This window comes from Natrix helvetica, assembly GCF_964273705.1.
Source record: "Natrix helvetica genome assembly, chromosome: 2".
NCBI classification, from domain to species: domain Eukaryota; kingdom Metazoa; phylum Chordata; class Lepidosauria; order Squamata; family Natricidae; genus Natrix; species Natrix helvetica.
Window position 1 is genome coordinate 219,596,832 of NC_138552.1, and position 16,946 is coordinate 219,613,777.

The window sequence follows — 16,946 nt, forward strand, 5'->3', positions numbered from 1 at the left end:
AGTCTTTTCCCTCTCCGTCTCCTATCGTGAGATAATTAGTAATGCCTAGAAAGCAAGCCTGCCTCTGCCCCAATGCAGTAGACTAAAGTGGTTTGGAATAGGATACTAAAGTAGGATCAGACTTCAGAAGAAACTATCAGGGAATTCCAGAATCCGAGGCTGGACTGGGAAGTGTTAAAGCATGCCAAAAGGCGGCGGTGGCTGGCTAACCACTTCCGTACTGTGGCCAAATTACACGGAAGGTGCCATTGAACTGCCAGGACTCCAGCTCGCCGGGAAAGCTATCTCTGTATGAAGAGCGAGGATTACTACATTACTCCGTGAGAAAAGGGGGGGGGGGAAGAGGACGAAATAAAAGGTAGAATTGTGCAATAGCGTCATCACTGGTCGAAATTTTCCCTAAGATGTCGAGTTTTCCCGAAATCTTCAGGTATTGCGTTAGAAGACTTCAAGGGTTGGACTAGAAGACCTCTAAGGTCCCTTCCAAATCTGTTGTTCTGTTACGGGTACGGTAATGGGGGAAGAAACAACATTACCACAAACCAATCTCCCCAAGTTATAACGGCGGAGTTGCGCGCTGAGTGGATCAGCGCTAGGTGTTGCAGGTGTCGAATTGCAATTCATACAAAACAAATAATTCTTGTCCCGTTTCTGAAAACGCGGAGACCTGTTTTAACTCCTCTTGCGTTGGGGAAAACACACAGGTTTCTGAATTTATGTGGAGATTCTCAGTCACCCAGGTCATGGTTGTCCAAAAGGTGCTTTTTTTCAAGAGGCAACTGGACTTTCTGGTTTTTCTTTGAAGACGTTTCGCTTCTCGTCCAAGAAGCGAAACGTCTTCAAAGAAAAACCAGAAAGTCCAGTTGCCCCTTGAAAAAGCACCTTTGGGACACAGGCTTCTGGCTGGGTAACATAATTAAAAAATAAAAAACCAGCGAAGTCAGCTTAAGTTTTCTACTGAGATATCTATATTAACTATCTAAAGATTGCACTAAACCCTGCACAAAAAGTATGAGTGGTGAATGCCATGCGAAGTAGACGCCTTAACATTCCCGTCGGTATGAGAAAGGTTCTATGGGTGTAAAAGTAAAGAACTACAAAGCCAAGACATGCTTGTTTTACTTCCTTCCATCCACCACTAGGAAGTGCTATTGACAAGGTTTTCAGCCAATTTAACAGCAAGGAGAAAATGCTCTAGTCTAGTCAATATGTCAACGCACAACTGTTCGTTTCCAGTGCTTTTAATGTGTACATTTTCTCCTCCCTGCTGTGTTTAATATTTGAAAAGTGTGTTATAGTTTTATCAGTAGTGTCTTTGGTGATTTGGAATTAAGAACGTGTCTTGAATTATACCATTATACAACCATTCTTGTACATGCTATTGCATATGTCCTTTTAATTGTATTTCTCTCAGGCTCCTTTAAGTAGCAAATTCATGTTATGATGCAATTTATTAAACACAGCTTTATGACTAAACCAAAGGCAATATATTCAAAAATGTACGTATATTGCTCTGCTTCCTTCTCATTCCCTTTTCCCCCCAACAAGGTCAGCTTGTTGCAATAACAAACCCCTCTCATACCGCAGAGCTACTATGTTGCATTCCAAAGAATGTGCTCAAAATTAAATGATCCACTATGAATGATACCCCAGCCTGCTTTAGAGTGGCCTCGCTTCTTTATTGGCTGTAAAGCAATTCTATTGGGTCTCCTTTGGATATAGAGTGCATAGATGCTCACATTTTTTGTGATCTACGCCACAGCTATGTCACAGAAGAATAGAATAGAATTCTTTATTGGCCAAGTGTGATTGCACACACAAGGAATTTGTCTTTGGTGTATATGCTCTCAGTGTACATAAGGGGAATAAAATACATTCATCAAGAATAAAAAGATACAACACCTAGTGATAGTCATAGGTTACTAATAAGCTATCAAATCCTATTAGGAATCAAATGAAACAATATAATTGAAAGATACAAGCAACATGGTTATAGTCATAAGTAGGAAGAGATAGATACTAGGAAGGAAGAGAATAATAATAATAATAATATAGTCTTAGTAAATTATTTGATAGTGTTGTGGGAATTAGTTGTTAAGCAGAGTGATGGCATTTGTGGGGAGGGGGGTGGAATAGAACTAGCATGGAAATAATAATGTTTGTTCTTTGGATCTTCTCCAGTTGTTGGGGCTTTTTTTAGGTGAGCTTTTCACCATTATGGCTCATCTTGGAAATAATTATGTTACTTAAATCTGTTGCAAGTGTGTCTATTTCTTCTCTCTTCTTTCTGTACAACTCACTCCTACAGGTGCATGTCAATCTTCCCATCCAAGCTTCAGGTCTCCAGTACTACTGATGTCCAATCTATGGATTCCTGAAAGTCTTACATACTGTTAGTGGAAACTGTAACACTTTTTTCATGTATTAATTCCTTTTTGAAAAGCTTCAGTCCTCAGTCAAAAAAAGGAAGGAAGGGTCTTGGTCAATGAAAGATTAATTATAAAACAATTCTTGCCATTGGGCTTATAATTTAAAAGATCGCCTATTGCAACATGCAATATTACTTCATTCTGAATACAGTGGATTATTAGAGAGGGAAGCAAAGTTTCAACTGAATCGTTTTGTATAATAATCTCCCACAAATTCATTTAAAATATTTGTAAAGTGAACTCATCTTTTGATCATACTTCTCTTTTTTTCAATTTTTCAATTTTATTAACAAACATGTAAAATACACACACACAAAACTTAGACGTACAACACATTTACACATTTTTTATCATCCCATAGGAATGTATGCCAGCCTGCATACATTCCTAGGGGAGGAGGAATAGGAGGAGGGCATACTTCTCTTTTTTTTTTGCCAATTAGATAAAGCTGGTGTGCTTTGCAATTTGTCCAGGCTTGTTTTAGAAATTACTGCTAGTTTCTTCTTTTATAAATCACTGAAAAAGCAAAGGGAGTCAGAGTGCTTTTCTGATGGGGTGCTTTGACTAGCCCACTTTCAAATCTGCAGTACAGTCATTATAAAGCTAAGATGCCACATGGCCACTTTTCATCGCCAAAGCAACTAACCTTGGAGAAATTTTCCAAGGATCCTAAAAGGAAACATCTGTAAGACAATGTAATGTGCATGCAAGACAACTCCTATTATAAAGATTAGAGTCTGCATGTATATTACTTTAAGCATGTTTTATAAACCACATTAGCTGAAAATGCTTCCAAATCTGTTTATATTTTATCAATTGTTTAAAAAAGTAATCCCTACTAACTCAAAGGTACTTTTTCAAAAGGCAACTGGCCTTCCTTTGTTTTTCCCTGAAGACATTTCCCTTCTCATCCAAGAAGCTTCTTCAGATGAGAAGCGAAACTTCTTCAAGGAAAAACAAAGAAAGTCCAGTTGCCTTTTGAAAAAGCAGCTTTGGGACAACTATGACCTGGATGACTAAGAATCTTCATAGACAATCCCTGCTAACAAGCTTAAAATTACATAGGAATGAAAAGAATGGGGAGAACAGATTTTTAAAAAAGTACAAATGGCAATCTTGGAAATTATTGTTCTTATGACTCATATGAATAGCAATGGATGGGGGTGAGTCAATGGGAGACTTGGCACTGCTTTCCTATGGCACCTGCTACAATGCAATGGACAAAAGAAGAGTCAAAAATGCTAGCTGAGCAATAGGCTAAAAACTAATGCAAGATGGTTTGCTTTTGAGTTGATTGCTACTAAATCAGTAGTGAAGAATTTAAAACAGACCTGTAATTATAACATTTCTGTACTGTATAAGTGTTTGGTCTACCTGAGGATGGATGGGGGAATAGCTACAATAGGCTATAAAAATACTCTAGTTGTCATGATTCAACCTTCTGACATCTTTGCTTGGATGACGGAGAGTCATCCAGTGTTGGCATATTGCAACACATTTGGGGGAGGAAACCCCCGAGGTTGGTATAATTTGAACATTCCAATGATTCCCTGCCTAACAGCTTGCTCTGACTGATGAAGCTGCTTGGATGAGCAGTGAAGCATCTCAAGCTAACAAAAATTAACCCAGTTGCCACGATTCAACTTTCCAACTACTATACAGGTGAAGGTTCCCCTCGCACATATGTGCTTGTTGTTCCCAACTCTAGGGGGTGGTGCTCATCTCCATTTCAAAGCCGAAGAGCCAGGGCTGTCTGAAGATGTCTCTGTGGTCATGACTAAATGCCAAAGGCACATGGAACACTGTTGCCTTCCACCAAAGGTGGTTCCTAATTTTCTACTTGCTTTTTTACATGCTTTCGAACTGCTAGGTTGGCAGAAGCTGGGACAAGTAACAGGAGCTCACTCCATTATGCATTGCTAGGGATTCGAACTGCTTACCTCTCTGATCGAGAAGCTCAGCGTCTTAGCCACTGAGCCACTGTGTCTGGCTACTATAGATAAGTATAAATATCCAGACATGAGGATAATTCTAACTTGAGCAGAGCGCTAAATGATATTTAAACATAATTGTGGGCTTATTTATCCCTCCCTAAACACTGATTCACAATACTATCTGATACCCTTATTAATATTGGGTGAGACAAAGTTCTTTAGTAAGATCCAGCTGAAACAAACTTCAAAATAATAATAGCTCTCAATGAGCCATTGTAGCTGGCACTATTTACAGTTTTCTTTGCCAATGTGTTTCTCTGCATGAAATTTGGCCTTCAAAGAATACAAACTGCCCAACAAGAGAAGTTACTAACATTTAAATGGTTACATAGACAGGAAGGAAAGAGATTATATAGTTTCTTCCAAATCACAAATTAGCTCAATAGCCAGAATTTTCTCTACAACATTTCAAAATCCTAATCCAACTACATTTTCCTAAGTACCCAGTCATTTCCTAATTACCTGGGAATAAGCACCCTCCCATACACTCAATGGGACTTCCTTTGAATAAATATCTGTTGTGAATACTTCTATTGTTGTAGAACTGACACATCTGAAATTGCAATATCACACTGGACTGATAGTGGAATCTTTAGACTAGCACTGATATAACATTTTAAATTCCGGAGATTGACATAAGAGTTACAAAGTCAGCTGTGCATTGTCCATGTAGCCTGTGGGTACTTCCATAATACCCAACATAAATAATCTAAAGTGGCTACTCCACTTAATGATTGTTAGTACCGTTACTATGTACATTTACTTAGTTGTGGCCATGTGCCCATTTTAAGCCCACATTAAGCCCAGAAGGGGAAAATACTGGAATGTACATGATTTCAGAAAATAAGCATTCCTTGTTTGTTGCATGATTAGTGTAAAGGAACTAAAGGAACTTTTTACTATAGCTCAAAATATGCACTGTTTATTCGATTCAGTGGTACAAATGCATTGTGAAAGTACAAGACTTTTTTTTTTTTTTTTGGTACAGTATTGTGGCCAGTTTTAGTCCAATGAGTGGGAGACTATTGGCTTTAAAGAAAAGGTTGCTAAAAGACTATTTCAAGAATTTTAGCCAGTATGGTCAGTGGTGAAAATGCTGGGTACTGCAGTTCAAAAAGACCCCAAACCTTTGAGAGCCGGTGGAGACAGACAGGAATATGTTCAAAATGCAGGTCAAAGATCCTGGCGAGTGTCAATGGGGAAACTGATGCCTGTTAGCACCCTGCAGGATATTCCAGATGCGGACCTTACCACTTTCCCATCTGCTACAACTTTTTCAAATGTTTGGGGAAAGAGCAGCCTCAGGTGTTACAAGAATTACAGAATGAATAATCGTCGCTCAAAGAATGCCTAGCAGTTGATAATAGCAAACCAAACCCTGGCATTGGCTCAGGGCTTAAAACGAGCCAATGTTAGAATACGATTCCCACGGCTTTCCCAAGCAAAGCCCCCGCCGCCCGTCCCATTTATTGCAGCCCGGCCTTTCCCTCGGAGAAGAGCGCGCGCGGCTAAGAGCGCGCAACAAGTTGCAACAGCGTTGCCACCGCCCCTTCCGCCTTGCCGCGTCTCTGCCTCTGCCGACGACCCTTCCTTTCCCGAGGGCGCCCGAGAGTTCGGCGCTTGGCACTGGCGCCATCCGTGACAGGGGAAAAAACCCCCGCGACCACAGCCAGACACGCACCTGCACGACTTCACTCTTTGACCCGCACCCGGAGCCTGGCCTCGATCGTCACGTGCCCCCGGCCGTCCAATCCGGACCGGCCAGTAGTTTGTTCGGGAGCTGCTCTCGGCGGCAGAAGAATTTGCTGAGAAGACCCGGGAGAACCGCTCGATCGGCCGTGGCTGCGGCGGCGGCAGCGTTGCTTTTAGCCTCTGAGACTGCCTCGGATCGTCCACGGTCTCCGTTTTCCCCACCTTCTCGGTTCCGCGAGCGCTTTACCTGCGGCTTCTCCCATCGCCAGTCTCCTCGTTCCTTGCGCGGCTCTCTTCTCTCTCACCTGGGCCCCCTCTCGGACTGCACCCCTTTGCAATCGCTTCTCTGTGATTTCCTCCTGCTTCTCCTCCCCCGCTCTCTCTCTCCTCCCTCCCCTCCCGCTTCCCTCATTTCATTTTCCCCATTTTATCTCCGCTTTAATTTCCCTTGCGTGTTTTTCTTCTTCTTTCGTGCCGTGTGGCCGTTTTCTCCGTGTGGCTCCGTATAAATCACTCCATACAAACTTTCTTTGCCTTGATCCCATTTATCCCGAACGCTTTTCACTTCCTGTTTTGCCACCGGTCCTTTCCCTGAACTCTAATATACATCTGGATTGTGCTTTCTTTCTCTTGACTCCTTCACTCATTGTCACCTTAAGTTATCCTTCTCTCATCACTTTCATAACTCAGCTTCTTGCCTTTGAACCTGCACTCCAAATGTCTGATCCAAATACTGTGGTTTCTACTCCTCACTCATCTCATGCTCCAGTCCCCCTCCCTTGCCTAACCAGGTGTCTCTGTTCTTTTTGCTTTGTTTCACTCCTTTCCTAGCACTTTTACGCCTGCCTAAAATAGGGAAGAGTTGGCTTCAATTGCAACAAGGTTAATTAAGAGCCGAAGAGGCTTCTTGGATGAGAAGCAAAACGTCTTCAAAGAAAAACCAGAAAGTCCAGTTGCCTCTTGAAAAAGCACCTTTGGGACAACTTCATCAATTGTTCTCAAATGCTGAGGCGGAAGCTGATGTGGTTAGTACCTGTATCTTGACCATGGCTTTGCTGAGCTCTGAGGGAACAGTTGAAGGGAGCTTGGGGACCAGTAGCAACTCTTGCCCACTGTGGACCGTGTTGTATGACTATGAAGCCACTGGAGAAGATGAGCTGAGTTTGCGTCGAGGGGAAATGGTGGAAGTTTTGTCTAAAGACGCAGCAGTGTCTGGAGATGATGGGTGGTGGGCAGGTAAAATCCATCATCGTCTTGGCATCTTCCCAGCAAACTATGTGACTTACCAGCCAGGCTGCTACCAATATCCCCAGTTAGGATTGTTGGAGAAGACTGAGCATCAAACTCAAAACCTGGCCATGAGTGATGGCCACCCTGTAGATCACGAAGGCCGTATGGGTTCTCTAGCAGAGATTGACTTCCAGCATCTGGAACTGCAAGAGATTATTGGAGTTGGAGGCTTCGGTAAAGTTTATAGAGCAATATGGAAAGGCCAAGAAGTTGCAGTAAAAGCAGCTCGGCAGGATCCAGATGAGGACGTCATGGCCACGGCAGAGAGTGTGAGGCAGGAAGCCAAGTTTTTTTCCATGTTGAAACATCCAAATATCATTGAACTTCATGGTGTAAGTTTGCAGGAGCCCAACCTCTGTCTAGTTATGGAATTTGCCAGGGGAGGACCCCTCAATAGAGCTTTGTCAGGTTCTTTCCCCACCACTAGTGGGGGCCACTGGGGCCGTCGCATTCCTCCTCATATATTAGTCAACTGGGCAGTACAGATTGCTCGAGGGATGCTTTACTTACATGAAGAAGCCATTGTCCCCATCCTTCACAGAGACCTCAAGTCAAGTAACAGTAAGTATTTCGAAAAGTTTTTTTTTTAAAAAGGACAATTTATGCATACTTTCCCATGTTTCTATATTATAGTAATGAAACGTTTTATTTGTAAACTTTGCATTGCAAAAGTGCTATTTAAGAGGCTTATCATTTTATTCTTTAAGAATTGATTTTTCAGTTATCAGATATGTACAAGTGCATTCCACCAAATTGAATCAAGTATTTTCTCCTCTTGGCTAACAATAGTGATACTTAAGCATTTCCATACTTGGTGGGGTTTGGTTTCTTGGAAGTATGGAAGTCGTCTTATGACTCATATGCAACAGGAAGGCCTGGAGAAGACTCTTCTATGAAATCTTGGCTTTTCATATAAGTTATTAAAACTGAAACCTTAAGGAGCCAGTCCCAAGAGCCTATAATTTTGAGCAGGCATAAATAGAATCAGACTGTAATGCTATTATGCAATTTTAAATGTGTTGCTTGAGTTGTAATTATTAGCTGGATAAAGTAATGATGCTGTCTAACTCAGCGAATTGGTATTTTTATTTCATCTTTTTAGAAGAAAGCAACAATAGTTTGCTACGCAGTATTTTCATTCTTTTCAACGGGATTAACTTCACCGGCATTTAATCCAATTTTTAAGCATAGAAAATTTAAAATAAAATTGATAGGGCGATAGTTAGAATTACTGATTTGATGCAATATGTTAGCGATACCTAGGGTGTTCTTTATGAAGAAGATCCCATTTCTTGACATCAGAAAACAATACATAAAAGGAAATTTATTTTAGTATATTCTCCAACAGATATTGATTGGAATCATTTTTGTTTCAGTCATGAAACAGTTTGAAAGTCTACCTCCAAGGCAATGAAGGAGAGTGGCCTAAAGTACTTCTTAGTTGGTATAGATGCTATAGAACCACGATGGCAAACCTATGGCATACGTGCCACAGGTGGCATCTGGAACCCTCTCTTCAGGCACGCGAGCCATCGCCCCAGCTCAGCTCCACCGCGCAAAGGTGTGCGCCTCCCGCTGGCCAGCTGATTTTTGGGTCTCTGCCAAGCAGGGGGCATGGGGCATGCGGAAGACATGCACATGCGTAGGGGCTCACAGGCGCATGCGTGGGGAGCATGTGGCACTCCCACATATCCCATTTTTGGTCCTAGGAGGTTTAGGTCCAAAAGAGGGCACAAGGGGTTCACGCATGCATGTGGGGGGGGAGCGGGGGGGATCAGGCGCATGCACAGGGGTGTGAAGTGCTCAGGTGGGTGTTGCGTGCACATTGCACTATGGGTGCGGGCGTACGCACACACGCTTTCGGCACACGATGACAAAAAGGTTAGCCATCCCTGCTATAGAAAGTTTTTTTTTTAACATTGATTGTCCTTCAGTTTCTGTAATGAATTATTTTCATTTTAAAGCCACTCCCTTCTCCAACTCAAATTTCTTTAGAACATATAATAATGTTTATATCCATGATCCCAAAATATCCCTAAAATTATATGCTGCCATTTTTGGTTTGTGTATTATATACATTTCTAGGTTTTAATAAACACTATTGTATGTGTACCAGTTCCATAGGTGAAGTTCAACTCATGAGATTCTTTTTTTCACAAGAGACAGAAGAAACATTTGTGATGGGAAGCTGTAGCACCTTCCTCATAGCTGGTTTCTTACATAAATGAATGCAAAGTGCAGGAATGAAAGATATAGGAAAGAAACAAAACAAATATGCATTTCCTTTGCAATAGGTAATTGAAGCTATGTTGTCTCTGCTGTTTTATTCCTAATGTGTAATTTGGATTAAAAATAAAAGATACTCAGTCAAGATCAATGTCTAGTGAATATGTCCTTGTAGTTATTCTTGTAGGCATGTTGGAAGTCATGTGCCATTTGCTCCTTTGTTTTTCCAACTACCTTCCCTAGCCAGGAGCCAGAGAATTCCTGGGTGACTATAAGTCTGAACCTATTTAGTTTCCATCATTAGACAAAGTCATCTAGGTTCTACTACCTGCCCAGCCATAAAATAGAAAAGGATCTTGCAACTGTCAGCATTGAAACAGTCATAACTATGAGTGGATAGCATAGTCTTGATCTAGGCACTGCCCATCTTACTGTGATTCTAGGCAGTTCACAGTTCATTAGTTCAACTCGTGCCTGTTAAATCTTCTCTGCAAGGGACAGATTTTGACAGATATGAAGCAGACAGAAAAGCAAAATGTACTGATTAACAAAATCTATATTGCTGATCAGCCAATATGAAAAAATTGGGATTCAAGAATTTTCTGCTTATACTGTACTGAGTTGAATTAAAATTTAGATTCAGTCTTAAATAAAACATATTCGGTTGGCCCTTTATAGCATAGTAAATCAAAACTGGACAAATATGTTTTATCTTAGAGCAGATCACTGGATCCAATTCATAGCTATCAATATAAAAATCTACTGTAGCTATTATTAGATGTATAATCCCAATTTTAGAAGAGTAGGAAGACATGGTAACCTAGTCTTGTAGAAACTTTAAAGCAGTTAAAATGTACATTGTAGGGCAGGGGTGTCAAACTCATGGCCCACAGATCAGATGCGTCATGCACTGGCCATACCCACGCCCGGTTTATCAAAAGGGAAAAAAATCACGATACGTCACATGACAACACCACTACGATGCAAGTTTGACAACCCTGTTGTAGGGTGTTTGTTGATTAGTAAGAATAAGTATTTAGCTCTGTTTGCATATTTATATAGACCTGCATGATGGTTCATATGTCATTCATTCATACACATTAGCAATATGCAGCTATTTAGAACCAAAGTGGAGAATATGCTTTAGAAGGGATGTGAATGCATTCACTGCAACACAGGGCACCTCCTTAAAGAGGCTACACTTTTCCTAGGTTCACACAGCAGCCCTACAATTCCAGGAAAATGACATTTCCATCAGGGATGCTATATTATTGCAGCACCCCTAACTCCCTAATGTGCATTTTCCTATGAATGCACAGCTACTGTGTTTGCTCGGAAAAACACAGATTTTGAAGAAGGCATCAACCGATATACCAAGCTCAGAATCAAATATTTGCATGTAACTAACAATGGCCAAATATTTGGTTCGATTAGGCACATCTATTGCAAACTAGATGATCCTCCCAGAAATATAAAGTTAGGAAATCCCTTCAAAGTAGGCTTTAGAAAAGAACCAATATGGCACACTGGTTAAGGTTTTAGGGTTGGGCTTAAGGTCACTCTTAGCAGTGGAAGCCTACCTATGACTTGGGTCTGTCCAATCAGTAGTTCTCTCTCAGTCAAACTTAACACGTAGTTTGTTGGAGAAAAAAAATAGGAACAAGGGATGGGTGGCAATTGGCAAAATATGTCCAACGGTGTCATCTTGCGTATGACATGACTTACATACCTTTGTCAGACCTCTGAATGCAACTTGAAACCTGGCATCTGACATAAGCATGTATGCTGCAGCATTTGCATGATGATGTCACTTGTTTCCTAAGGATATTACTGAATAGGAGAAAATAGAGTGTACACCACCTTGAACTCCTGGAAAAAAGGCAGGATATAAATTTAACAAATACATACCAGTAGTATATGTATCTTCAACATGACTACCCTCCCCCTGCCATAGCCCATGAGTGACATATATCTAAACGTAATGCAATTATGGGAATCCTAAAAGATACCATCAGGAGAGCTGGAGTAGTGAAACATACTATAGTGAAACATACTATAGCCCTCACAATCTGCTAAAAGTTTAGTCAAAGCCTATACCATTTGTCCAAAACTTCAGTCTGAAAAGTTTTATAATGAGATCACTCAATCCTGCAGCCTCTGTGATACTTAAATTAGTGTGTGGAGAATGCAGATGCTTCTCCATTGAACGCTGCACCAGTGCAAGGTTGTTGTCAGAGCTTTATGATTGTTCAGATCAGAAAACTGACCATACAAGAAGACCAAAACTATCGTATTTTTTGGAGTATAAGATGAAACAAGATTATGAAAGGCAAATTTAAAAAAAGTTTTTGCACTCTGCAGACCTCCCCAAAATGGGCCCGTTTTTTGTCAAAAAAAGGACATGGATAGCCTTTAGAAGGCTTGTAGAGTGCTCCTGGGAGCGGGGGGTGGGGCAAAAACGAGCAAAAAAAGGTCCCCTAAAGGCTATGCATGGCCATTTTGCAAAGGGGACGGGGTTTTGGGACGCCAAAAATGCTGTATTCAGTGTATAAGACGCACCCAGATTTTCACCCTCTTTTTTGAGGGAAAACAGTGTGTCTTATACTCTGAAAAATACAGTAGGTTTTACTGATTTAGATTACATTAAAAGAATCAAATATTCACAGTAACATTGAGCCCACTTCCAAAACCACTCTCCATAGTTCTAAGAGTTCCTTATGGGTCTCCCTTCTAAATTCTAAATGACTACTTAAGTAACTGGAAAAAAGGATTGTGGGCCGTATCCTCAGTTGCTCATAAATAGGGCACAAATAGGATCTCAAAGCATTTCCCCTCCCCCTGCTATGTCCCCACGATGCTTCCCTTTGTTCTGACATTATTCAAAGTTAGGTGTATAAAGGCTGTTAAGTTTCACGGCGCAAAGTCTGCCCCCATAACAAGCATGGGAGGTGATAGCGGTTCAAATCCTACCCCACAGCCCTGGAACCTATTGTGTGGCTTTAGTTTGGCAGCTCTTTTTGAGTCCAATCTACATCACAGGACTGTTGTTGTGGGAGGAAATATTTGAATGTTATGTAAATCAGTGTTTCTCAAACTCAGCAACCTGAAGATGTGTTGTTGGCTGGAGAATTCTGGAAGTTGAAATCAACACATCTTAAAGTTGCTAAACTGAGAAACAGTGTTGTACAGAATCTTCAGCTCCTGAAGAAAAGGTGGGATGTAAATAGAATGAATAAATAAATGCTACTTTAGTAATTAGCTTTTATTTTTTAATCATCTTTTGAAAGAAAATGTATGTGTTTCTATTAAGAGGCGATGTGGTTTGTATTGGGTTGAGTCATGACGTGTTGCAAGAGATTATTCTGCTTATAGTCATAAATTACAGAATTCTATGTGCGTAAAATCCTTGTAACCAGCAAAAAGTCTGCAACAGCCTAAAACAAAATATTCAGTATTTCTTTTTATTTTCAAATCAGGTACCTATGCTGAGACTTGGTGAACATTTTATATTGTGGATTAATTAGAAATGAATGACACAAATAAAACATTTTTTCTACTCTGTGTACAAAAATTGGCAGGTTCTTAGAACATCACATTATTCTTGTTTTTCTTGTGCATAAACATATTTGCTGATGTACAAGAGAGATGATGTGTGACAAAGAATCCTTTTGGAATTTTATTACTGACAGGGTTTGCCAGATTCCTTTGGCCTACTATTGACAGAGATTTTAAAATACTAACAGCAGGAAAACCTGAGAGGAGGGAGTTCAAATAATTATAATGAATTAGCAGAGAAACAAAGCAAATAATATTATGATGAAGGATTGTTTTTATACCAATTTCTTATCACAGAGGCGGTGGTTCAGTGGCTAAGACGCTGAGCTTTTCGATCAGAAAGGTCGGCAGTTCGGTGGTTCGAATCCCTAGTGCCGCGTAACAGAGTGAGCTCCTGTTACTTGTCCCAGCTTCTACCAACCTAGAAGTTCGAAAGCATATAAAAATGCAAGTAAAAAAATAGGGACCACTTTGGTGGGAAGGTAACAATGTTCCGTGTGCCTCCGCCATTTAGTCATGCCACTCACATGACCATGGAGATGTCTTCGGACAGTGCTGGCTCTTTGGCTTTGAAATGGAGATGAGCACCATCCTCTAGAGCAGTGTTTCTCAAACTTGGCGACTTTAAGTCCTGTGGACTTCAACTCCCAGAATTCCCCAGCCAGCTATGCTGGCTGGGGGATTCTGGGAGTTGAAGTCCACAGGACTTAAAGTCGCCAAGTTTGAGAAACACTGCTCTAGAGTCAGGAATGACTAGCACATATGTACGAGGGGAACCTTTACCTTTACCTATCTTCCAGAGGTTTGTTTATATATGTGATTACTGTATTTTTTGGAGTATAAGATGCACCCTTTTCCCTCAAAAAAGAGGGTGAAAATCTGGGTATGTCATGCACAGAATACAGCATTTTTGGCCTCCCGAAACCCCGCCTCCTTCACCAAAATGGCTGTGCATAGCCTTTAGGAGGCTTCCAGAGTGCTCCTGGGGGATGGGGAGGGCAGAAATGAGTGAAAAACGGGCCATTTTTTGCTCATTTTTGCCCCCCTCAGCCCCCCAGGAGCACTCTACAAGCCTCCTAAAGGCAATATATGCCCTTTTGGGGGACACAAAATGGGCCCGTTTTCATGAAAATTGGCCGGTTTTGGGAGGTCTGCAGAGTGCAAAAACTTTTTTTTTAATTTGCCTCTTCAAAATCTTGGTGCGTCTTATACTTTGGTGTGTCTTATACTTCAAAAAATACGCTATTTGTTCTCTCTCTTGCTTTGCAGAAAATTCAGTCCATAGCTGTTCTAGACTCTCTTAAGATCTGTCAGATTGGGGGGGGGGGAGGAATTTATGCAGTTGGATAGAGATCAGCGTATGCAAGAACCAAACTTAAAATCCACAGAATATATTAGGCAACATTAGTGAAGCTAGTCTTTTATCTTGTTCATACCTATTTCTCAGTTAGGTTTTTTTAAAATTCTCTGTTGAATGCCATCATATAGAAGAATTCTTTATTGGCAAAATGAACCCTGATTTTTTTTTCGGTGGTACTATTGGGGAATGTTTTAATGCTGTCCAGTTAACACAAATACTATTCATATATATTATGAATTTATAAAGTTATATACTGTTCTACTGCACTTTTTATAAAGAAAAATTTCGGCCTCTGCCAGGACTAGATAAAAATTATCGAAATGATTATCTGCTTATTATGTCATAGTGGGGTTTAATTTAAAAATTAGGGAGAAAGCTGTCAAATGTTGTTATCAGTGCTAGGCCATTGGTGGTTAAGTCTGAATTTACTTGTATTGGTATACTTTGTATAGTTGGTCGACTAATAAGAGTTAATGATGAATAAAGCATCCTTCTCAGTCTGATGCCTTCAGAGGGCACCAGATTAGGGGAAAGCTTGATAAAAAACTTCTAGTTGAGGTTTATGTTCTCAGTTTCCTATGAACTGAGATACCTTTCAAGAAAAATGAGCTCTATTGATATTTTGCTAATTTCTCATTTCAAACCATCGTCAAGAAGCCTCAAATTTAATGATTTAAATTATTGCCAGAAAGATTTGTTTAAATTGTTCTTTTCATAAAAAGAATACATATGTTTTTTAAGCAATCTTAGTACACAGTAATCATATCTCAGAGATACAGGTTTTGTTTTTAGACAATACATGCCAACGTTATAATTCTCATTTCTTTTTTCACATCAGAGTTTATTAAACAATTGTTTAATGGCAAGTCATTTTATTTAGTAACAAAACAAATATGTAGTTGTTAAATCATTAGGAGGTGAACCAGCCCCAATTCAATTAATCATGGATGTCAGAAAACATTTCTGTCATGATGTGCTAGGACAATCATCACCACAATCACCAAATAGGATTTTAAACTGTGTGAATGTAACTTGTCTGTTCTGGTTAGCCTTTGCTTAACAAGCAACTCAAACTAAACCAACAATAGGAAGGACCCTGTCTTCTCAATTGTCAAGTATAAGCCAGCTTGATTGATACAAAGCAATAGAGGGTGGGATGGACATATTATAAAAAGCTATTAAGAAATAAAAATTAAATTGGCAATTTCAGTGAAGTCAACCTTTGGAATTTTAAATATTGGGCGGTTCATACAGAAGAACATGGTGTTCTTCCATTTTGTATGGACATGAAATACAAGTTCCCCTGCTTTTCCAAGTAATTGTTATTAAACTGGAATGCATGCCACTTGTTGTCATCTTTAAAACAGCACATAAGCCAAAAAAAAAGAGTTTCAATTTAAAATGAATTACTATAAAAGAAAGAAAATAAGACACTGAATATTGCAGAAGAGGTACTGCTGTAACAATAAAGATGCTTATCCTCTGGACCTTAGGTGGATATGGGTATCCCATGACCTACAACCATTCATTTAATAACTATCTGAAGCTACAAAACCACTGAAAAATGATGTTTGATTGATTTTCACACTTATGACCATTGCAGCATCCCAATGTCCACATGATCAAAATCACATGGCAACTGGTGCATATTTATGACAGTTGCACTGTCCTTGGGTCATGTAATCCCCATTTGTACCCTTCCCAGCAAGCAAAGTCAACGCAAGAAGCCACATTCGCTTAAAAACCGCATGATTCACTTAACGACTGCAGCTATTTGCTTAACAATTGTGGCAAAAATGGTCATAAAATGGGACAGAATTCATCTGACAACTGTCTTGCTTAGCAATGGAAAACTTGGACTCTATTGTGATTGTAAGTCGAGGACTACTTGTATTTCCGTATAAAAGAAATCTGGAGATGCTATAAGTACAGGCACGCCATCTTCAGTATCAACAAAAAAAGCAATTTTCACGATGCTGCTTTATTCAAGCCACCAGACTTTGTATTTCTTTAGCGCTGTTTGCTATTTAACACAGGCTTGTCGTACAGTAACGGGAACTTTATCAAACTATTCTTGGGTAAGGTCTATTTCACACTTTGCAGTAATGACAGGTTTGTTTCTTCTACAACTCATGGTGGACATTCTAGATACATATCCTTAGAACTGGATGAATGTGTCCTGCTCACTTTTCATCTCACCTTCTGCACCTGGCCCTCTTTAGACCTTCACACCTCATCCACAAGTCCAAAACTTAACATTTTTTGACTTTGCCTTTTTAAAGATAAGCACTAAGGGGCCTGGTGATGTATGGACGCTGTGCCTGATGTGCAGAGTAGGACTGACTACATCTATTATTCCCCCGATTTCCCTAGGCTGCATAGGTAAAGCTTAGACTGTTT

At 40.2% G+C, this 16,946-nt stretch overlaps 1 protein-coding gene across 2 annotated transcripts in view; it reads left to right on the top strand.

The window, feature by feature from the left end:
- The first annotated feature begins 5,995 nt into the window (after window positions 1-5,995).
- The window catches only part of MAP3K21 (mitogen-activated protein kinase kinase kinase 21), a 54,257-nt gene continuing 43,306 nt past the window's right edge, over window positions 5,996-16,946 (top strand). Inside the window, exon 1 of one of the 2 annotated variants that reach the window (XM_081940130.1) lies at window positions 5,996-7,966. In XM_081940130.1, the coding sequence (XP_081796256.1) occupies window positions 7,027-7,966 (940 nt within the window). In that variant the 5' untranslated portion in view covers window positions 5,996-7,026. Of the gene's footprint in view, window positions 7,967-8,950; window positions 8,967-16,946 lie in introns of those variants that run through there. The other variant, XM_081940131.1, reaches the window with a different exon arrangement.